The sequence below is a fragment of the Tachypleus tridentatus genome, chromosome 9 (assembly GCF_004210375.1).
Source record: "Tachypleus tridentatus isolate NWPU-2018 chromosome 9, ASM421037v1, whole genome shotgun sequence".
Lineage (NCBI taxonomy): Eukaryota > Metazoa > Arthropoda > Merostomata > Xiphosura > Limulidae > Tachypleus > Tachypleus tridentatus.
This window is the reverse complement of record NC_134833.1, coordinates 35972397-35997718: the sequence shown is the minus strand read 5'-3', so window position 1 is coordinate 35997718 and position 25322 is coordinate 35972397. Positions and strand designations below refer to the sequence as shown.

Below are 25322 nucleotides of genomic sequence, written 5' to 3'. Positions count from 1 at the left end.
CACTGCTGAAAGTAATTTTCAAAGCATCAGCCACTGTGTCCTACATTCGAAAATCAAGAAGTAACTTGTCTACTTGAAGAAAAGGTCAAAGGTTAGTTAGTAACACCAACAGCATGGAAATAAGAAATTAAGGTAATTTAGCCTTTATTGAAGATTCCCCAGAATAAGTTGGATAATCTAGATATTAGTACATTGAAACTTACTTGTCATAATCGAACATTGCTTGCACCTTTTGAAGAGGCAACAGATTTTGATCAAGGTTCAAAACATTGTTACTTCCAGTTAAGTAGCGCTGTGTATTTATGGGCTGATGACGGAGGTTGACGGCATGCAGTACAGATATAATTTAGATCTTGTCTCTGTACTGAAAAAATCTGTTCACGCCCAACTGATTCAATAGAAGCAACGAATTGTCTTCTGCTTGGCTGTGGCAGTGGATCCCAGATTTCAAACTAGACTGGTATTTTGTTAAGATCTATGTGGTCTATGAGTCCAATCGAATGTTCCTGCAGTAAGAAGTCAAGAAAATTTCCTCAACGAATAATCCTAGGTCATGGAACCAAAATAGGACTATAAAGTCCCTTCTCGCGAACTAATTAAGCTCTTTAGTTTCTTTGCTGCCTCCAAGATACCAAGCAGCTCATCTTCAAGGATACAGAGGGCACCACCTACATTGTTGATCCTTCCATTTCTGAGAAAAGCAACCCTGAACATTATTGAAGAATTCAAGAAAACTATTCTATCCTATCTGTACTAGTCAAACACTACCTATTATTTGCTGTTTTATTATTATTACATATTATCTGCCAGAGTATAAATGTTAGAATATTTAACGTTTTTCTTATATTCGTTTTAGTATTTGTATTCGATTAATTACCTCCAATATTCGACCACTCCATGATTTGTATGTATAAAGATACAAAGTCAATGGTTTGTGCATAAAGATGCTAAGTCAAGTATTTATGATTGTTTTTAAGGAGTAAACTACAATAAAAGTTGTCTGCTAACCTAAGTGGTAACTAACAATAAAAATAAATTAGCATTACTTGAACTAAAATTAATGTTTATGGATAAATGGATTTTTAAAATGCATATTTGCATTACACTCGTTTATATAACGCAACAATATTCAACCTTACTTGTCCGATAGTCCCCAGCTGGTACAGCGGTAAGTCTATGGACTTACAACGCTAAAATCAGGAGTTCGATTCTCCTCGGTGGACTTAGAAGACAGCCTGATGTGGCTTTGCTAAAAGAAAGCACACACACTTGTCCGATATTTAATTGCATTTTATAAGAACAATGTTTCAGTTCCTGTGTTGCCCTTTGAACTATCACTGTATCGTCAATTGACAGTGCATGGAGACCATAATTACTTATTATTACAAAGCACTCTTAATTTCCATGGTAACAAAATTTTGCTTTGAATGATGAGGTCATTCATACCCTACACGCCTTGACAAGGTTTCTACAGATCCTTCACTTTATGTGGACTATGCTACTACAATCGTGTTTAAGCAAGCAAAAAGGTACAAAAGTTCATTAGAGCTGCACTGATGAACTCAACTTATATGTGGTCGAACTTAATTGGTTAGATTCTAGTTTCATATTCTCAAGAAAATAATTGTTGATTTTGAGGTGTGATTGGAAGCGTACGAACTTTTGTTTTTGTTTTCGTCTGTTTTAACTCCATGTTCGTTATCCAGTAACACTACCAAAAGATATGATTTAATTACATATCTAAGTTTGACTTTCTTCATAGCTTCTTGAGTCGAAAGGTTCTCTTTTTTAACCACAGCTGCAACTGTTGGATGAAAGCGTTGCTATGAATTGTCTATGGTTGAAGTTCTGGAAACGTTTAGTGTTCTAAATGTTCTGCTGTGCGAGTTTTCCGTCTCCAATTTCAGCACTGAATGATTATTTTTCAAAATGCCGTGTCCTTTGGCACTATATTGTTTTAAAACCTGGACATTTGTCTTCACAATCTATTCATATAAATCAAAACGTAAGTCTATCCGTGGTAGTGTTGCGTCAATAAATGTTTGGAAATTAGGCGCGAACCAAACATAGAATGTTAAGCATTCCGATCTTGTGCTACGCCGAAAGTAAGCTGTGATGTCCAACTACATTAGCGTATACACATTGTTCAAACAAATGTGATTTGTGTTAAGCCTTGTACAACAGCTTCGTGCTAATTTCTATAGTTATTTAATTTTGAATTCATTTGAAAATAACATATTTTACAGAAGACGTTGTTACTTCTATAGTTTAAAGCTACAAAGGGGGTTGTCCACCGTGGAGAATCGAACCGTAGTTTTAGAGAGTTTTAAGTCCGTAAACTTACCGCTGACCATCTGGTGACTTTACGTACTTCAGCCAGGAAACACCATCTGACATCCTCAACCTAGTAGTATATAAGTATGAAATTAAATAACTAAACACACGTTGTGCTAGGTGCACGGTTGGAATACTTAAAATGGAAATAACGTTTTCTTTTACACTGAAAGACAAACCTAGCATTGAATTTTCGTTACTTTCTTCTGTATTTGTGGCACACGAGATCGTTGCTGTAATGACAGGCTATTGATTGGTTTGGCTTGTTTTGAATTTTGCGCATAGCTACACGAGGGCTATCTGCGCTAGCCATCCCTAATTTAGCAGTGTAAGACGAGTGGAAAGGCCAACTAATCATCACCACCCACCGCCAACTCTTGGGCTACTCTTTTACCAACGAATAGTGTGATTGACTGTCACATTATAACGCCCTCACGGCTGAAAGGTCGAGCATGTTCGGTGCGACGAGGATGCGAACCCGTGACCCTCAGATTACGAGTTGCACGCCTTAACCCACCTGGCCATGGCCGGCCTAAGTTCTTGGTAAATATGGTTTTATCACAGTTTTAAGATTTCTTTTACGTTAAAATGGTCACAGGTGTCGCTGAAGAACTATTGTGTGTGTGTGTGTGTTTCGTATAGCAAAGCCACAAAGGGCTATCTGCTCAGCCCACCGAGGGGAATCGAACCCCTGATTTTAGCGTTCTAAATCCGGAGACATACCGCTGTATTAGCGGGGGGCGAAGAACTATTAAAGAGTCTGAGATTTCAGCTAAAATACATTTGTCCTTGTTAGTGTTTTTTTGTGTAAGACAGTATCATAGCATGGAAAATATTACACAATCATTTAATAAAATACATGCTATTTTAAAAGTATAACCAATAAAATCTTTGTTATAACATTACTAATGCAGAGTAGAAAAATAAAGATTTCGTATTCTTGTTAAAATACTTCTATAATAGAATATTTTTGGAAAATCTTGACGTAACCAGACAAATCTATGACATTTGTAATAACTTCGTAATAGCTTTTCATGGTGTATTTCAAACAGCATTTACTAGGAGAATATTAGGTTATACCACCATAAAAATTTCAGTTGTATTTCTATATAATATGAGAAAAGTATGCATTTAAAAGAGACTGAATTCATACAACTGTGAAAGTCTCAGAAAAGTCCGATATTCCAGAAGACCAAATGTCTTCACCTCATTTCATGATTCATTTTTATTTTATAAAATTCACTCAAATTTTAATCTCTTTAAACGTATTAAATTCCAGGCTTTATACCTTTTCCTGCAGCTAAATAGCACAAATCTGCTCTAGTCTGAGTGTAGAACACTTGGTATTTAAAATCACATAAAAGAACCAAAAGAAACTACTAGCGATCCCTTAGGCCTATGACCCACGTTTACATGGCCGCCATAATGCAAGATTAATGCATAAATTACTATTTTATATCTTTTTCAGTTGAATGATCATTGCCCCTAAAATGTAAATTTAATTTCATGAACCAAGTTACGAACGGTAATTAATAAGCCTTCGTATTTATCTAATTTTAAGTAAGTCAAAGGTTCCGCTTTCGGGAAATCTCCATGAAAATGCTTTCGTGAAACTCCTGGGATCCCTAAGGGGTTGAGTGAAAAGTTTCGCTTTTGTACAAACATCAGGGTCGAGTCGATTCGTTTGGTACAATTTAGAAGGTGGTGCTTCCAACAGTTTAAGATAAAAGGTTCTCAAGAAATTTTCGGATTCCACAATGAGTGGGGTGAAAAATTTTACCTTTCTTCAAACCTCGAAATGCAGACGATTTGTTGGGCACCACTTAGAAGTTGATGAGTTCAGCAGTTTAGATAAAGTCACTTGACACACACACACACACACACACACGGAATCTTATTATATAGACACTTTCCTATGATATATTTTCCTTCAGTATTGAACAAATATATTTTAAATAATTAAAAAATATAATCTAATTTTGTTTTATTTAACCATAAACATGAATAAATGGTTTAAATCTGTTTCTTGTTGCTAAGAAAAATAGTAGAGAGTTTTGTTTTGAGTAGTATTTTTGGTTATGAATGAATCTGAGTAAAAGTTATAGAAAATACGTAGATTTATAAACTTTACAACTGTGTACATTTATTGGAACCAGTCTACGCTTTAATTTATAAAAATGTAAATTAACAAGTTTGTTTATGATGGTAATTGTAATGTAGGTGTTAATTTTTCATCCTACGCTAGTAATCGAGGTAAAAATACATTGGCCAACAATTATTAACGCTGCCTGATGCTAATTTACATTTTGAAGAAATTGTCGTTAGGAAATCTATCTCTATGTAAATCACAATAATCTGTGTGTATGTCTGTCTGTCTGTTACCTAATTACTCCTAGGTTACTAGGTCAATCTTATCCAGACTTCGTGGGATGATAGTTTGGAAGAAGGAGCATGTGAATAGTGAGTTCGCAATCACCTCCACTCCCCATTATTGATGCTATTGAATACTTACTATTTTAGAAGTAAAGTAGTGTTGACTATATTCATAGATGGCACCACCTTTTGCACACAAGAGTGCAAGGCTATCTGCGTTTTGTAATGTAAGACTATAGAAAAGGCAACTAGTCATCACCACCTATCGCCATCTCTTTGGGTACTATTTTACTAAGGAATAATGGGATTGACAATCATATTATAACGCTCCCACGGCTGAAAGGGTGAACACGTTTGGTGCAACAAGGATTCGAGCCTGCGACTCTCAGATTGCGAGTCGAGCACCTTAACCACCTGGCCATGCCGGGCCCAGGATAGAGAGAGAAAGAGAGAGAGAGAGAGAGAGTTTAGTCTAGTACTCTGTTTCTTTATATATTATTATAAAATCTTATATTTACCTCAAAGTAATAAATAATTCATTTCGAATAAACTTTTGTTTGTGTTTGTTATAAAACACAAAGTTATACAAAGGGTTATCCGTGATCTGCCTACCACTGATCTGCAAATTTGTTTTCCCATAATTTAAGGATATTCAAGGAAAACGTCGACAAGACCAGAAAGTGGATTCTGCGAATTACTTTGATATTGTTTCTGACGACAATGGCGGTAAGTTCAGTTTAACTTAATTTATACCTCTTTTCAACTCGTAGCTGTTTCAATGCTTTAGCGAAGTTTTAACATAATAGTTATCCTTGTGAGCATTAACTGAAACAGGATAATAAAGACAAGAGGGTATAAGCTAAAACAAATTAAACTCACGATGTCGTTCTACTATTCTTGATGGCGTACAAGATCCTAAGTAAATATGACACCAAAATCTGTAGATAAACGAGAAAAAACTTGTTCTCTGAGGATAAAAAAAAGAGAAAAGAAAAGAAACATATAAAAGTTCACAAACCTTACAGAGTCATGGTGAAAGAAGCAAACTGTGAATCGTAATCACTAGCATCATTTAAAAAGAACAAAATCATTGTAATAAAAGGAGTCAGGCTTGTTTGTTTTGAATTTCTCGCAAAGCTACACGAGGGCTATTTGCGCTAGCCTTCCCTAATTTAGCAGTGTAAGACAAGAAGGGAAGCAACTAGTCATAACCACCCACCGGCAACTCTTGGGCTACTCTTTTACCAACGTATAGTGGGATTGGCTGCACATTATAACGCCTCCCACGGCTGAAAGAGCGAGCATGTTGGGTGGGAGGGGGATTCGAACCGGGGACCCTCAGATTATGAGTCGAGTACCTTAACCACCTGACCATGCCGGGCAGTAAAACTTACAAAGATTATCCGAAGTCAGGAAATGAAATATTAGAATGGAGTTCAGAAATCGTACCTAAACTGTGTGGCACCAACCAATGACAATGCTGAATAATTTTATTGAACAAAATTAAAATGTGATCCTTATCTTTATTTAATTATACATGACCTATTACATTAGTATGAGGCCTATTATATTTTTATCACTAATTTCTAATTTATTTTCTCAGGAGTTTTAAGAATGAGAAGAGTTTATTATTATAATAATACTTTAATCACATTATGTTCGCCATATCCGCTGCCAACGAGTTTTGCTCAGCCTGATGAGTTTGGGCTTAACAACAGTTGTGAGCGCCTTTTCCGAGCTGGTGAAGTTCAATTATAATTAATTATGCTCGTCATAAGACATTAGTATTAAGCGTATTATACTGTAAAACACTTATTTCTTTATTTAATCCAGACATGGTCAGGTGGTTTGGGAACTCGACTTGTTATCTGAGGATCATGGGTTTGAATCCCCTCTCGCTTTATAGCCGTGAGGGCGTTATGGTCAATCCCACTATTTGTTGATAAAGTAGTAGTTCAAGAGTTGGTAGTGGATGGTGATGACTAACTAACTGCCTTCCCTCTAGTCTTACACTGTTAAATTAGGGACGGCTAGCGCAGATAGTCCTCGTGTAGTTTTGCGCGAAAGTAAAAAACAACAACAAACACAATTATTGCCTGTAATATTTATGAGAAATTTCTAAAAAAAGTGTACTTTATAAAATTAAAATTTATCAATGAATATAGTAAATATGTCAACCAATTTGCTTATTTCTCATGATCACTTGAGTTCTTAATGAAATGACTCTGAACTTGTATTTTGTAAATCTCGATTCATAACATCTTTGTTGGCTTATATTTTTACCTACACCTTTAAAATTTTAATTTGAACATAATTAAGTGAAATTATTTCAATAGGAACACAACATTTATTCGCTGTTCCCACGACATTTATTCAATATAACTCAGCCTTACAATAAGCAGAGATTGACAATGAATAAAACATTTCAGGTTTTTTTTTTCTTGGTCAGAGAAGTTTCGATTATCGATAATATTACTCACGCATTTCAAAATTAACTCTTTCGATTCACAATTGACTCGTGATCCGAGGGTCGCGGGTCCGCGCCCGCGTCGCGCTAAACATGCTCGCCCTCCCAGCCGTGGGGGTGTATAATGTGACGGTCAATCCCACTATTCGTTGGTAAAAGAGTAGCCCAAGAGTTGGCGGTGGGTGGTGATGACTAGCTGCCTTCCCTCTAGTCTTACACTGCTAAATTAGGGACGGCTAGCACAGATAGCCCTCGAGTAGCTTTGTGCGAAATTTCCAAACAAATAAACAAAACAAGCTCTTTCGATTCACAATTGATTTTCGGTACACACTCGCAAATGTCATGAGAATTTCGAGGACTTTTGGATTTTGAAAAAAAATTTCAATACATTTGGAGTGCTTTTCCGAAGTGCACGAGTGTATCTCGGTTATCATTTTCCTATGCTTATGTATACAGGTATGGTACATAAAAATTTATGAATACTATTTAAGTAACACTAACGCATTGAAGAAACTTTTGATACTGTTGTCAATGGCGAGAAAGCTAGGCTAGCTTCATTGGTTCATGCTAACATTATTTGTATGGGTCAAACTTGTTCGTTGGTTAGTCTTTAAACTACCTTGACTCGAGGTTTTCTTTTTTGAATTTCCTGAATCTTTCTTAAAGTTCAGTTTCAAATTATGTTTTAAAATACCTAAAACAATCGATCTCATTCTAATTTTAAATGGTTAGTTTATTTGTGTGAAATTAAATATAAAGCTAGACAATGGGGTGTCTTTCCATTGCCCACTACAGGTATCGAAACCAAGTTTATAGTGTTGTAACTCTGCAGACATAATGTTGTGCCATTGGGGGTGGAACCATTATAGGTATGTGTGTAGCTAGAAAGACAGTACATTATTATATTTATTTGTATGAGATAATCCTGCAGCAATGACCTTGTAAAATCAATTAATTTATTGTGTCTTGACTTGTAAAACCAACTAGTTTATTATATTGACTTGTAAAACCAACTAGTTTATAATATTGACTTGTAAAATCAATGGCATAGTGAAAAATCGTTCAGAGATACTTCAAAATGTCTTAATATACCTATATATCTATTCAATTAAATAAGATAGGTTATTAGCTTAAATATACTTAATATATTACCTTAATCCGTACACTCTCGTCATATAACTTAAGTAAAATTGTTATATTAATTTATTTTTAATATACAGGCAAAGTTTCAAATATTTTGAGCTCATGTTATATGTTTTGTTTGCGCACCATTTGCACTGACTTCGGATTAGAACATTCTACTCTAGATGTAAGGTTCTTGACTTTATTTGTCAGGACATAGTTTTGGATGGAAGGACCCAAGATTCAAGACGTGATGCCGCTGAATACGTTCCACACATTCAGTTATAGACAATTTATAAGAACTAGTGTCAATTTGTTTTATTTGACTGTGAAAGTCGAATAAACCATTTGTGGTAGTGGATGCTATTAACGGACTGCTTCGTATTCTGATCAATACATAGCAGAATTAAGGACGACCAGCAAATGAACCGTGGTGAGCTCTGACCTGACCGCTCATCTGCACGAGGTGCAATTCCAAAAAAATTCCATACCCTTTAATTTTTTCTTCATAGTAATCTTTATTAAATCAAGCTATAAATTATTATATCAATGTGATAGAATAAAATCCAAGAATAACTGTGAAAGACTGAGGGAACCACTTTAGTAACTACATGATCAGTTAGCATTCAGTTTCAACAAAAATAATTTTAAATGAAAATAAAAAAAATCAAACTTTGACCGTTTGGTGTTTGATTGAACCATCTGACGAATACTGTTATAAATGTTAACAACGATCAATCTCTTTAAATTGACAGATTTTTTCAATTTATTGTATAGGGTTTTTCTTTATTTGCAGGGTTTATTTTTTGTTTCATATCGAATGATAAAGATAGGGACGATTATATTTTTACTGCAACTGTTTGTCCTTCATTTATAAGTACTTATATAACGACCTAAATAAAATAAAGGTGTTTCTTAACCGACTTTTGATCAAATAAATTTTTAAATATAAATTTTAAACCAAATCTATTAACCATTGTATTAATATCTTATAAAAATAGCACCCGACTTGTATCATTTTTTATTTGTTAACACCCAGATCTTGTAAACAAATCGCATAGCTGTGTCTCATGTTTTGTTATGCAGAACAAGAAAACATATAAACTAGTAGTTTTTAAAATTATTCAAACTCTCCCCTGTATACCAGTTTCAGCTGTTAATTTCCTTACGTACCGACGTTGTTCACTAAATGTTTTAACTCGTTATATTTCGGTTTATCATGTTTTGACATTTTAGGCGATAGTACCTGTAACATACTGAAATATTTGTATCTGTTTTTTTGATAATCAACATCGATTTGAAGATATTTCAATCAATAATTTACACTTAACAATTATTCTGTAAGCATCTTCACATAACAGAAGTCAAACTGTATTTGATGAAATATTAACGTCACTGTGTACTTTCCGTATTTTTTTTTTTTCATTCGTGAATGTGAACTATCACAGTGCACAAATTTTCATATTTTACAATGCAACATTTTGTGGAATATATCGTTTAAATATATTCAGTTTAATAGGGACCTCCAGTCTGTATGATGTGTGCAACATATGCTTATTATTCTATGAATTTTCTCTGATGCTTCAGATAGCTTTTAGTCTAGTTGGGTTTGTTTTGTTTTGAATTTTGCGTAAAGCTACAGAGGGCTATCTGTGCTAGCCGTTCCTAATTTACCAGTGTAAGACTAGAGGGAAGGCAGCTAGTTATCACCACCCACCGCCAATTTTTTGGGCTACTCTTTTACCAACGAATAGTGGGATTGTCCGTCACATTATAACGTCCCCACAGATGAAAGGGCGAGCATGTTTGGTGTGACGGGGATTCGAACCCACGACCCTCAGATTACAAGTCGAAAGCTTTAACCACCTGGCCATGTTGGGCCAATTTTCATCTTCTCCAAATATCTACGAGCAAATAAAAAAAACTTCCCAGTGGTATCATGGTAAGTTTACCTATTTAGAAAGTTGGAAACCGTGTTTCAGTACCCGTGATGGGCGTAGCACAGGTTGCCCATTGTGTGTTTTTGTGCTTAATTATAAAGAAACAAAAAGTAAATTAAAAATTCTTCCCTGATACTTAGCCTCTTTTTCTAGCCCTGCGAAATAATTATTCCATATACAGAAATATATATATTTTTCCAAATACAGCGTGTATACGTGTCACTTCAGAGGAGGGTTTATATCGTTTCGTGTCTGATGGTTCTGCGTCGGTTTGTGGCCTGTACATCATTGCTGATCCTGAGAATGTTTTAGAAATCAAGGTTGAGGCTCTAGATATTAGTTGCTCCGGAGGAGGACTTCTAGCGGTAAGTTCTATATCAAATCATTTATAAGGTAAAATTATGCTCAGATTTAACCATAGATGATTCAGTTACACGTTCCAAAATATTTTTTTTTTTCTGGTTATCTCCTAGTATTCAAATTATTCGGAAATAGCTTAAAATATTCTTATCAACACATTTGACTTAAACATCTAAAGGTTTATCTTACTTTACTCCTGAAGAGTCTTCTTTTCTTATCCCTTAATGCTTTATTTGTGTTTTTTCGATTAAATTTTGAAAATATTCAAACAAATTTCTTATTCTAGGCTGATAGTTACGTGTACGATAAACAGTGTAATATATCTGTGGTCCTTTTCTTTATTGCTTTTATGGGCAGTTATCCTACAAAACATACTCTAATAATCTGATTCAAAAAATAGTCGGAAGTTTAAGCGCAAAACTCCACAATATCCTGTCTGCCAAAACCCTTAATTAGTAATGGTTTGGTAGTGTGAGTGTTTTGGAGATGATCGAACCCCGGATATAAGCGTTGTAACGTTTCTACCGATCAATAACTTAGAAATAAATGTTCAGTTGTTAAAACGAAGGCTGAGAAGAAGCTATTTTGCACCGAGTGCGCCACCTTCTTTGTTCCTTTCTATAGAAGGAATAAATATAATTTTACAAATTGTGTAGCTGTAGCTGTCTCAGCCAATGCATGTTAGATATCAGATGGGTGCTTTCCACCTCGAGAGCAAATTAGTACCATTGAACTGAAAAAAAAACTATGGGATATAAATTGTTAGGCGTTCTTCCTTACGTTAAAAAAACAAAATTCTTCAAAGTTGAAATTTATTTAATAGAAAATTTAATTGGTTAATTTTATAAATATTTTAATTGAATATTTTGATTTTTTGGTTTACATCAACGCGATCTCAACGAAATCTTTAATGTTTTGAATTTCCTGAATGTGTTAAGCGTAATGCAACACTCGTGACACCACTAGGAAATATATAGAAATAGTTTTGAATGAAATAGCACTCATTTGACCTTGTCACTAGAATACACGTTTAATTTTATTAATGTTTTTAGCCAATCACTGCTTCTAAACCTCGAGTCTTATCCCCATAAGACTCAGAAAAATGGGTATGATTAACTTTATTTTTGTTCTTTACAAGTTTTGTTTCGTCGACAAGGCTGTTGTATTAGGCGTCGTTTACATCAGGCCTAATTAGCCTAACTGAGTAACTGCTTGAAACGGCAAAGAATATCACCGAAAATAAATACAAAAAATATATAAATTATCATAAAACTGGTTTAAACGTTATTTCATATATTAAATAAGGCCCTCTGATTAATAATTTTAAAAAATTATAACTTTGGTGGTTAAAAAATATTTGTTTTGTACGCTAGTATTTCTGAAGCTGTTTGTTGTTAAACACCAAGTTACACAAGGAGCTATCTGTGCTTTGCCTACCGCGGATATCGAAATCAGATTTTTAGTGTTATAAATCTTCCATATGAGCCACCAGAGGGTCTGTGATTTGTGAACGCAATAAAACTGCATGGTGTTTTTCGAATTAAGATAAAAATAAAAATTTACATTTTTGTAAAATAAAACTTTATCAGCAATCTTTAAACGAAGCTAATAAGATTTGAAGATTAGTAATTAAAAATATAGTGAAGGTAAGCATTTAATTGTTTATTAGAAACATATCACAATAACATATATTCGAAATTTCGAATGTATAATATTTTTTTTTTTTGCAAAACCTGCATAGTCTGTAGTATGTTACTCTTACCTGATAATGACTCGATACAATAGGTTGGAATTTTGTAATTATTAAAATTACAAGTTGCTTGCTATAAAAGTTACTGCTACTGTGCTTTTTAATTAATTATCCAGTTCAGTAGGTTCCTCACTGAAGATCTCATAGTTTGTTTCTACAATGCAATGAAACACACTGTATAACAGATGCATCAAATTGACACACTTGAGTTTGATGGAGATATGAGATTTTCATGTAGCAAAGTTAATTTCTCTGTTAAGATGACACAGATTCTCCATGTTTTTCACAGTTAATTATCAGAGCTGCTATCTTAACCGTGAAAGTTTTTGTCTTATTTCGACCAGAGTTTTGTATTACTGTCTGCGAAGCTCTGTTATCAAAGGCTCGTTGGCACAAGAACAAATAACCAAATTGTTTCGTTAAATTATTATCTGATAGTATGTTTGAATAACTTATTTTTAATATCAATCCTCGACTCGTGATCTGAGGGTCGCGGGTTCGAAACCCCTTCACACCAAACATGCTCGCCCTTTCAGCCGTGAAGATGTTATATGTTACGGTCAATCCCTCTATTCGTTGGTAAGAGAGTAGCCGAAGAGTTGGCGGAGGGTGGTGCTGACTAGCTGCCTTCCCTCTAGTCTTAGACTGATAAATTAGGGACGGCTAGTACAGATATCCCTCGAGTAGCTATGCGCGAAATTAAAAAAACAAACAATATCAGTCCTATCTAGAAATTAGTGGTGTCCATAAATATTAGGTATTTATTTGTTTGGATATTTTATTGAATATTTTGGTAAAGGTCGTGTAGTGGATGATTCATTTTTCCAAAACTAACTTAAAAGTTCTCGTGTGGCTGGTCCCCTGTGGGTCAGCGGCAAGCCTTCGGATTTTTAATGCTAAATTCAGAAGGTCGATTGATTTGGGACACAGCAGGTGGCCCAGTGTGGCTTTAATATAAGAAAAAATATACAATCTTGGGGCCTGTTGCTTGTCAAAGGCTTTAAAACGTAAGGTTATTTATTATTGATAAAATCGACGACAGGAGATTTTGGGAAATATATTTCGAGTAATAAACACATTCACGTTGCCATAATAATAATAATAATAATAAACACATTCACGTTGCCATAAAAATCAGAATTGAAAACTAAAACTCTGAGAGTTTCCTGCAACTGTTTTATCGTTCTTTAAGGAATAAATTAATTCCATTGGAATTTTCACTGGATATGTGATAATCCCTTGAAAGATACGTTTCCTAAGAACCTCATATCAAGAGAAAAGTGGAAATAAGAACAAAATAACAGTAAGTTCCAAATTCTAATGTGAGAAATTATAAACTGGAAATGCTCTTTTCAAGTTTTCTTCTCTTATATGTTAAGTTTTTCGAATTAATTTGACTTTTTAATAATATTTAAATCTATATGTGTGTCTGAAGTAAAGTTGAAAAAAAAAGTTAAATATTCCTACCTAAGACATCAGCGTGTGGCTGATCAGTATTATAGATGTGTATTTTATTTCAGCCATGGGATAACAAAGTAATTCCGAGCGATTTCGGAAACTGGTCATTCTTTAATTTTTTCAACAGTGGTCAGATTATTGGGTTTCTTTTCTGGTGCTAACTTTTCTATGTTGATCATAATTACTTCAAAATATTTAAATCTTGACATCAGCGAGAGAAGACAAAATGTATTTTGACATATATACGTCTACAGAATCCTAAGAGGAAGGAGAAATCTAATTTGTTGTTGCCTTTTATATTTTCATAGATAATTGACGGCTGGGAACTAAACGGGCAGTTTTTTCCAGGACAAGATCACCCCAAACCTCTTTCAGATAGATTTGTAGAGATCTGTGGACATTCAACTTCCTGGAAACCTTTTCGGACAGAACTCAACGTGGCACTTGTGCAGTTCATGGTCCCCACACTTGGGGAGGGTTTCTCTTTGTCTGTGAGGTTTTTACAAAATTTTCAGCGTAAGTTTAATTTATTTTCCAGACAGTTGGTGTTGTTTTGGTGCACATATTAATTGAATAAGTTTGTTTTGTAGAAACTCTATTTTGATACATAATGCTCAATAATTATCTTTTTTTTTTTTGCTATTTCAGCAACTAAAATACGCCGATTTTTAAGAGTAAGGTGTGCACAATATTTTAACTAAACAAATGTGTGAACTTACGCAAACATATCCTTAAGAGCATATCCTTATATACAGAATCAGAAAAGGGGAACAGCAATTCTGTGATCATTTGCTAGCTTTAAGATATATATATCTCATAGTTGTCAGTTTCTAACTACATGAGAGCACCACTTTAATTTCGACAAAGCTACTATCTGTGCTAGCCGTCCCTAATTTAGCAGTGTAAGACTAGAGGGAAGGCAGTCATCACCACCCACCGCCAACTCTTGGGCTACTCTTTACCAACGAAAAGTGGGATTGACCGTATACGCCCCACGGCTGGGAGGGCGAGCATGTTTGATTACGAGTCGCACGCCTTACGCGCTTGGCCATGCCGGGCCACCACTAGTTCGACGAAACAGTTGTATACATAGAAATTAACATATGGTTTTTTTTAGTACTCAAAGATGCACATGAAATAAACACAGTTTACGAAATAAATTAAACAACATTTACTATAATATAGCGATAATATAAATAGATAAATGTTAAATAAATGTTTAAATTATCCATTTACATATTTTTATTGTTTCCAGAATTATAGAAATTTTTCTGTGCAAGTCTGATCATATTATATTGACTTTACCATCTGCAGATTGAAAAATTGAATCTGTAAAATTTACTGTTGTTTGTAATTTGCTAAGCCTTTTTTTTGTGGGAGCTTTAGATTTTAGGAAAATTTTTGAATTAATAACATCAAATAAATACTTTTTTAAATTTTATTTTCGGAATCATAAGGTATTTTCTGCAGGTTCGCCAAGATTTATGAAACCTTATCAAGTTACGACCAGCTAGTTCCGTTACTGGATATTTTTGTTTTAAATTATCCTTTCACGTTTTTAATAAGACTTTTTTTAAAGAAACTATTAGAACGTGTGTAGTCTAGTGTGAGTAAAGTGCAATAAGTCACTAAACACTTTTCGCATTTTCTTTTGTGGTTTTGGTCAGAGATGGCTATATTTGCATTTTGGAAGGCTCATACCAAGAATTATCTGTTTCACAGTCCAGGCACTTAAATCTTGCTATGCCCAGCCCCGTCTGTTTAATGGAGGAAATATACACTTTTTTAACTGTTTTGAAACGATACTCAAAAAAGAAGATTCTTTGAAATAAGTGTTTAAGAAAAGGTAAAAAACCCATATGCAGTGGATAAATAACCACCCTTTCAAGTTATGAAGTGATACAAAAGGCCTCACATTTCTTATATTTCTCTTAAGCCTTATATTTTTCCTAGGAGTCATTAAAAACAAAGGTTAAGTACAAGTAGGTGACAGCCAGCTCGCTACGACTCTTATATAACTATGGAAGAAAACCAAACGACCCACCAAGGTAAAATTCTACCTCAATTTTATCTAGAAACGATAACAAATTTAGAGGCATGATAATTACCTTCAAGGTCAAGAGGAGAAAAAACAAATTACATACACATGCACACTCGTAAATTTTAACAATAAAATGACTAGTGGGAGTGAGGTTATCCGTTGCATCAGAACCCGCCAGAACATAAATAGTGAGTAACTGATATTAACTAGTCCCTGAAGAGCAAGATTTATAGTAGATGAAAAGCGTTCATCATTGCACTAACAAAATAAAACCTGGAATGGAATGATAATGTACGTCTCCATAGATCTCAAGGGTGAGAAATACCGAAAGGAAATCTGGGGAATCGATATAGATAAGGCTTAGCAATTGCACTACGAGGAAACCAGGGCTTAAAGATGTTCGAACGTATAACGCGAATGTATCAGAGTACGACTAAGATATCTGGTGCTTAAGGTGTTCTGGTGCATTTCTATAGTGACCCACAGAGCCTTGCATTTAAATTATAAGTCGGAATGACCTCGAAATCAAAAACAATTTTAAATGTAAATTTGAAAACTTCAACTTTCATCAAATATTTTAACACATCAATAATGATCACGGTTTGAATAAATAAATAGCTAATAAAAATTGGTAATTAATTTGAATTGATCAGTTTTGGATGCAAAGGCTTGTCCGTGTTGCCCTAGCCATGATATTTAAGATGAAGTGGGAGTGAAATTGTAGTATTAACATGACCTTTAGGGAACCAAAGATATTAACAGGATAGACTTTAATTCCCACGAAGAGAACAAAACAACAAACAATGTTTAGCTTCAGATATCTGATATTTGTTTGTGTTAATTTATTTCAGGTATTTCTAAGACATTTCAGAAGATACATATGAACCTTCCTTCACTAGGCAATCTCATGCATTCAAGTGTCTAAAACAGCTTTTATTTGACTATATGATGAGTATTTTCTAATTATCAAATAAATAGTTTAATACTCGGTACACATTGTAATATTTAGTTAGTTTTGGCAAAAAAAAACAACAGCTTTGCTTTCGCAGTTTGTTAAAATATATTATTTAAAAGTTGATTTTTATTGATTCCTTACTTGTAATCAAACTGCGTAAAATATATTGTTATCTTTGACAATATGTATTTAGTTTTAGTTTTTGTACTCCAATAATTTTAATACATTAAGGTTACTGTTTACACAAGAGCTCTTACGCATTTTGGAAACAATAAGTTCATGTTGTTAGTTGTTAAGGTAATATATTATTTGGCAATCTCGTTCCTTTTTTTTTTTTGGTTCTTAATAATGACTCCTCAACGATATTTCCATGAGGTTGGGTTTCTTTGGCAAGTCACCCACCCTCCTCTTTGTACAGCTTATATATTTGTATTTCGGAAAGCAAAACCAAAAATCCATCGGAGCGGGCGGCATATGATGGTTAAGATTATTTCGAACATCTGCTTTTTTTTGAAAACCGCAATTAATTTCGCGGTTAATCTGAAATCTGTGAGCATTGACATATGAAACCTCACCAGTTTCAAACCCTTTGTTTATTATTTTCTTACGGTTCATCTTCTTCACTTTGTGAATGAGAGTGTTAGGCCTAATTGGCTTGTAATGTGATTTCGTTTCGAAGTCTTCTGCTGTTTTAAACACTCTGTTGTGTGATTTGTTCATCGCTTCCATGAAGGATAATGAATGCTCCTTATTTTAAATAACGTGTCCTTTGAATCAACTTCGTTAAAAATATACTTCCAGAAATATTTTTCTTTGAAAAAAGTAATTCTCTTTTCATGAATATTTCCCTGCAGGAAGAGTGGTCACATAATTTCCCAGCTTCCAAATAAGGTTTGAAGGCCCAGTAAGCGTGGTTTCAATTTTAGATGCAAGAAGGATGTCTATTATAGGGTAACGGCAGTTTTAAAATTATCGTGGTAACTAACTGCCTTTTGATAAAAAAATATTGAAAAGTTTGATAAAATTATGTTTTCCTTTGTTAGACATCGTAGTAATGTTTCTTTGAACCATAAATGAAATCTTCTGTAAAATAATTTTTATCGAAATTACTACTACAAATCACATAATCTGTAAACTGTTTTTCTTTAGGAAAAATATTCTCAATCATGAAATCACTAATGCGCTCAGAAACTCTGATAGACAAGTAAAAACAGAGTGATCTTACAAAAATAATAAATAAGAATTATAGTCCTAACAACTTTCAGAATACTTGGTCGATCGATACCGCACTTAATTATTGAAGTCGTCACTCATTATTTGTTACTGCTGTAGTTGGTGTTTTCGATAGTTTCTAACTGAAAACTATAGTGACTTATCTTAGTAAAATTAATAGATTTTGGTAAATGTGAATTTTTTTTTTCATTGTCGTGAGAATCAAATTTATAAACTCTAAACCTTAATGCATAAGAACATAAGCGACTTCAATAATATATATGTTCGTGGAAGTTGTTAAGAATTGCAGGTAGGTAAAATCTTATTTGAATTTCATAAAACTGGAGAGGTTTGTTTACAAAAAGTTAGTTTTTATTCGTAGGAAAAAAAGAAGATAATTTACGATCAGTTCGACAACGTATTTAATGAAAGCAATATTTTAAAACTGATTTATGAGATATTTGAAAAAGAAGGCTACTTAAACACATATCTTTACATAACAGGAAACAACTGTGCCATAAGGAGACAAGTGTGGACTATAAAGTAGTTCTAAAAAATTTCACGAACTGCGCTGCAATTCACGCTGTTTTCATGAACCAACAAATGAGCAGATACCACGAACATCAAGGTCAAACATCACAAGAATGAAAATAAATTAATCCACACATACTAAAACAAGAAGTTATGAATCAATACACAGCTTGAACTGTGTTTGTGGCAGAACACAGCTTCGTGAATTGTGGAATAAAATTATGTTGGTTTAGTATTGGTTCTTATTTACTTCCAAGTAATAAAACAATTTTGTAAAACATAGTTATGATGTCGAGATGGCAATTCCATAAAGTACAGACACAAGGCTGGGTTCAATACATAAAATGAAACAAAACATCACTATATAAGCAACCACATCTTTCCAAGAATAACTTTTATCTACAACTGAATATTGACTTCCTGTCAGTTAGATGAACCTAGATTTAAATAAAAACATTAAAAGTGAGCATTGCTATACAGTCTTACAACGTCTAATGACCATAAGACTGTAAGACTTATTATCTACTTACTGGCTACTAAAGTAGGGATTTATTCACCCCTACGCTATTTTTGTACTTTTTTGACTTTGCCACCCCCACCCCCCAGTTTCGTAAACCTGGGTTAATAAGTGAACAATGACAATATATAATGTTAATATCATATCAGTTTTGCCACTTTATCTCTGTATTACAATGGTGGCCAGTGAAGCTGGAATGGTTTCTCCAGAAAGGTACAAATACTCCGGAGTGCTGGACTTATTTTAAGGGGATAGTTACAGGACCCACGCCTTTCAACTTCATGTGCATACAATCGACAACATCACACGCTAGGGTCATTGTAGATTAATGGAGAGAACATTAAATACAATATAATACCACGTCAACAGGCACAGCTGACAGGCACTGAGAATTTCAAGAAAAGTAGACAAGACTACTTTTTAATGTATTGTTTGATAATTAAGAATATCAGACATCAACAATATGTACACAGATATATTTGTTGCAAAAGTATTTTATGTGTTTGATACCTTGAATATTAATTTAGATTATTCTTTCTTTGTACGAGCGGTAGGAAAAACAGAGTAATATTACTGTTATACAAGCTCTGAAACAGTGGATAATAAAAATTAGGTGCTCAGATAAAACTATAACTCAAATTTAGCAGTTATCTGTAATCATCGTAAAGTAATAGATTGAATAAGGCATCAGGTTTCCTCTTGGTTCATCTCTATATACCAGGCACTACAATCTTACGATTTGCATTGTCATGCACTAGCTATATTCACGTGTAATAATTTGTTCTTTTCATCTTGTCAGATTTATGTTACTCTTTTCTTTCATTGGTAAAGAATTATTTACATGTAATAGTCGTTATAAGCATTCCTAAGTATAGGAATAATAATTTAGTCGATATAACGCGCTAACTTGTGTTTCTTCTGCTTATAAAATTGTGGCGCTTAACTAACCGTCGTATTTAAATTGTTTCTCGCCTAACAAAGAACTCGAAAATGAATTGGAAGATTACATCCGGTAAAACGTTTGAAATTAACCTGAGAATTTTGTCAATATTGTTGAAAAAATAAATGTCTGCTCTCCAGTTCATAATAAAAATAGTCCTTGTATTTCAACCAACGTTTCGCCATAGCAGTTTCATTAGGGCTTAAAATAAAAGAACTGTTCGATGTGAGAATATTTTGTTAACGGTAACTATTACTACACACGTCACTTTAACGTGATTTAATGACATGAGAATGTTGTTCATGTAACTCAAGGCTATCTTCTCACGAGTTCTTTCAATGACAGAAAAGCTGTTTGACTATACAAACGTACTAGGATCGTTATTTTAAATGACATTGAACAAAATAATTTAGGAAAATTTCTGGCTCATTTTTACTTTTATTTCGTAGATTCTGAGGCACTTAGAGGCAAAATATCTGATTCTAACTTTGATTAAATTTTCTTTGTGATATACAGCACAGTAAACACTTTCTAAGCTTAGATCAGCTAGTCTAAAATTTACTAATATATTATTGTAAGCTATATACACATTTTTATTGTTGCAATTTGTTTGTTAGCTAGAGGAAGCAGAGAGTCACTGATGATAACGTTTATTTCAGGAAACTGAGATAGGCCTATAACAACAAGAAATTTCTTTGATTGTAATGAAAAATATTATTTCAAGTACGTGACGTGCTGTTGTTGTATATTCGAACATAGATTACACTATGTAACATAATTTTTACTTTTTTCTTGTTCCTGGGCAGAAAGTGTTATTTCCCAATTGCTTACGCCTAAAGTAAATGGAAAAGACCAATTTTTCTCTTCAAACTTTGCTTTCGTGACCCGGGAGCGTATAACGAAAACATTATGGGAGACTATATTTGGGGGCTGATACGTAAAAGTGATTTACATTACAGTCGCAAATCTCGAAAAACAACTTACTTCTAAACATTTCTGTATAACTTTAGTATAAATACATGTAAATCTTGATTTACATGTTCTTTATTCAGACCTTATGTAAATGAAAATGTGCAAATTTGCCCGATTTTACACAGAAAATAAGTTAAAACAAAGTTTGAAGGGAATAATAGCCATTTTCTGTATTTTTACAACATAAGTAATTAAGAAATAACACATACTATCCACGAACAAAATTTGTTACAGAGTTATATAACAACATTACATAAAGTTTTAGCTAGTTACGAAACAAATATAACAGTTGTTTCGAAACGATATTTATCGCTTCACTTTGTTAAAATACGTGGATTAATTATACGTTAATCCTAGTACTGTTGTTAGAGAAATATGACATCATTTATAATCTTAAGCCTACAACAAATTGCGAAGTGTAAAAGTCTGTAAAGAAACTTTAAAGAGGGAAATTATTCTGTGATTGTTTTCGGATTGGACGTTGAATTATTTTCACATGTTAATTTAAGAGAACCGGCAAAGAAATAACCGCGTCATATCAATATTTATTATTTACCGCTACTGAAAGCCATTTTTCTGAGAGTGTAAGCCGTCATTTAGTGCATTCTTGAAAAGTTTTCGAATGCAGCAAATAACACTGAGATATGTTTAAAGGGTTGTTATTTAAGGCTTGAAACTGGTTTTGAAGACTAAACTGTAAGGAATAAAAAGAATGAAGGTCTATAATGAACCTGAAAATTCTTATACATGTCTTAAAATGGATTTAACACTTGGCACATTTTTTTGGACAATTAAACCGTTGCCCATTTATTATCGATTAACATGATTCGCTATCAAAGGTCAGAAAATTAACACCAAATATAACAGATGATACCAGGTTGTGACTTCAAAGTCATTCCTTATAAAAAAAAGAAAGTACCAAAATGTACAATATAAGTTATCTTTCACGGCATGAGATTACGTACGACACCCAATACATTTAAGGAAAAATAAACGTTAAGACTTGATATTTAGGTTAGAAAAAATACCCACTGCTTAAAACCATTTGCTGCATTTTTCATAGCGCTAGCATTTTCTGGCCATGATAAATTTTGCCACGAAATAAATTTTTCATATTTCATCCATTCATGAAATAAAGACGTTTTCCAAGATTGAAGCTTAACACTGTAAGTGCTGAGTCTGACAATTTTTCTATGTCAAGGTTAACACTTTAAAGTGTTAAGTCTAACGATCTTTCTGTGTCAAGGTTTATACTTTAAAGTGTTAAGTCTAACGATCTTTCTGTGTCAAGGTTTATACTTTAAAGTGTTAAGTCTAACGATCTTTCTATGTCAAGGTTTATACTTTAAAGTGTTAAGTCTAACGATCTTTCTATGTCAAGGTTTATACTTTAAAGTGTTAAGTCTAACGATCTTTCTGTGTCAAGGTTTATACTTTAAAGTGTTAAGTCTAACGATCTTTCTATGTCAAGGTTTATACTTTAAAGTGTTAAGTCTAACGATCTTTTCATGTCAAGGTTTATACTTTAAAGTGTTAAGTCTAACGATCTTTCTGTGTCAAGCTTTATACTTTAAAGTGTTAAGTCTAACGATCTTTCTGTGTCAAGCTTTATACTTTAAAGTGTTAAGTCTAACGATCTTTCTGTGTCAAGGTTTATACTTTAAGGTGTAGAGTTTAACGATCTTTAATTTTCACCCATATTCTTATTAGCTTGTAACGCAGTCATTCAATGGCCAAAGGGAATCTATACCCTGAGGAACAACGGCCGTGCCATTAACTGCAGCGTTGCTTTCATGACGAAACCTGAACGATTTCGGCTATTAGCTGCTGATATTGGTGGTACTGGAATAAGCAGACGAAACGTGGACCTTGAAACTGGAATCATCTATAAGGTTAGGCTCGATCTATTACTAGGCATGCATCAGAAAAGTTTCATTTATTCATTTGTGTCAATGATAAATATTATTGTTGTATACTCAGCTCTTGTCTTTTATATGAATATATATTTTTAGTGACATACGTGTTAAGAAAGTACAAGCTCCGGAATTTTCAATCTGTCGTTCCAAATATTATTTTTATTATAGGAAGATGTCACGCTCTTTTCTTCTTCAAAAACGTGAAGATTCTTGTAAAAGTTTTAATTTTTACCTCGATTTGTCTGGACATTAGTATTATTAATGTTTATACCAACCGTTGGCTGTTTTCGTGTATACCTTGCTAACAGTGTTTGCTAACCTAAAAGTGAGTGTGTTTTGCAAGTTATACACTGAATTAACTTTGTATAATTATAGGACATTACCTTGTCTTAGGCTTATATTTGTGATCCTAAGTTACTGGCCTGGCATAGCTAGATGGTTAAGGCGCCTGAGTAAGGGTTTGAATTCCCGTCCCACCACATATGCTCACCCTTTCAGTTGTAGGAGAGTTATAATGTAACGATAAATCCACTACTCGTTGGTTTATTCTGAACTAACTTCTCTCTCTCACACACACATGGCCATCAAATGATAATGTGTGTGTATGAGAGAGAAACTCATATTTGTTATCCGTTTATGCGTAACTGTGCTCATTACGAAGTTATCCTGTACGATTACTACTTTGCTATTTACTACATTTATGATTTTAAAAAATAAAAGTTCTGATAATAGCTTTTGAGCTTTTGTATGTTAATAGTTGCCTTTTGACCAGTGAAGAACGGAAGGAATTGGACCTCATCAATTTAGTTCTCTGTAAATGTTGTTTCCGTTATGGCTGATTCAGACTCCTTTTAGCTCCCAACCACAATTGCAGGAACGCATTTACACCTCTGGAAGGATATTTTGTGAGTCAAAAGGAAAGTGCGGAACAGGGTCATATTGCGGGTGTCGAACTTACATTCACAATGTTTCACATCATAATGTTGTGGCCTACTATGTTTAGAACTATTTTAATGCATGGTAAGCTTTGTCATTTCAAACTGCAATATTGATACCTCAATCTTGATATGTCTTTGAAGTATTTTATTTATTTATTTTTAATTTCCCTATTCGTGTATAAAGAATAGCTTTACTGTATAATTGGAATCCAAGAATGTTTTATTTCTTTGTTGAATTCTATGCAAAGTTATACCCCCCACCGCCAACTCCCTTTTACCAAAGAAAACCGGGAATGACTCACATTATAACGACACCAAGCCTGAACGGGTGAGCATATTCAATTATGGGAATCGAATCCACAACACGAATAACCAATAGAATTATGGCCAGTTTTATAGGCCTATCAAACGTTCTCGTGAAGAACTTTGCTAGTTGGTTTTAGAGCAAAGCCCCATTGGGCTATCTGTTATGTCCAACGCGGGAATCGAACCTTGGATTTTAGCATTGCAAGTTCTTAGAATTACTGCTATCCCGTTGGCAAAATAATGAATTTTAATATGTAAAACTTATATTTTTAGAACACACTTGCTGAGATCTGTTCAAATATGACCTCAAATCCGAACTTTATCACTGACTTTCGTAAATAACTGGACTTTTCATGATTTTAGTTAAACTTTATCATAAAAAGTGTTGTGCACCTGTTGTAGTTTTTATCTCTTCTTATTACAGTTAGTCTACAAAATGATCAAACAAGTTTTCTGCAGTAATCGAATGTAAAATGAAACTCAAAATAAAACAAATCAGTTTTACAAGTTAATATTTAGTCAGAACTCCCTTTGATTTCAGTACTGCTTCACATCAACGTTGCGTGCTTTCAGTGAGTTTGTACAAGAAAGTGATTGAATGTCAACCGTTTCTGAGTACTTCAAAAGTTAATATTCCGTGTTTGTTTGTGTGCTTCTTTTGAATTTCGCGCAAAGCTACTCGAGGGTTATCTGTTCTAGCCGTCCCTAATTTTGCAGTGTAAGACAAGAGGGTAGGCAGCTAGTCATCACCACTCTTGGGCTGCTCTTTTACCAACGAATAGTGGTATTAACTGTCACATTATAACGCCCCGACGGCTGAAAGGGCGAACATGTTTGGAGTTATGGGTATTCGAACCCGCGATCCTCAAATTACAAGTCGAGTGCCTTAACCACCTGGCCATGCCAGGCTATTTCGTGTTTGACTTGCAATCTTTTGTCAATTGGTTTAACTCAGCCCATAAATTTTCAATCGTATTGCTTTAAGGTGATTGACCTGGCCATTCTATAACATCACTTCTCTTATTTCTAAGAAATCTTTTAACGACTCCACAATTGCAGAGAAACGTGTTTGATAATTTTGTAGACTAACTGTAATAAGATTATATAGGAAACTACAACAGTTGCACAACACTCTGTGTGATAATATGTAAACTAAAATCATGGACATTTCAGGTATTTACGATATCCAG

The 25322-nt window shown here is 33.9% G+C and overlaps 1 protein-coding gene across 1 annotated transcript in view; it reads left to right on the top strand.

Annotated features, from left to right (window-relative positions):
- The window catches only part of LOC143225053 (corticotropin-releasing factor-binding protein-like), a 44400-nt gene that overhangs the window by 3245 nt on the left and 15833 nt on the right, over positions 1 to 25322 (top strand). The window contains exons 2-5 of the mRNA XM_076453747.1: positions 5355 to 5433; positions 10444 to 10601; positions 14113 to 14320; positions 22683 to 22864. Coding sequence (XP_076309862.1) covers positions 5355 to 5433; positions 10444 to 10601; positions 14113 to 14320; positions 22683 to 22864 — 627 coding nt within the window. The remainder of the gene's footprint in view (positions 1 to 5354; positions 5434 to 10443; positions 10602 to 14112; positions 14321 to 22682; positions 22865 to 25322) is intronic.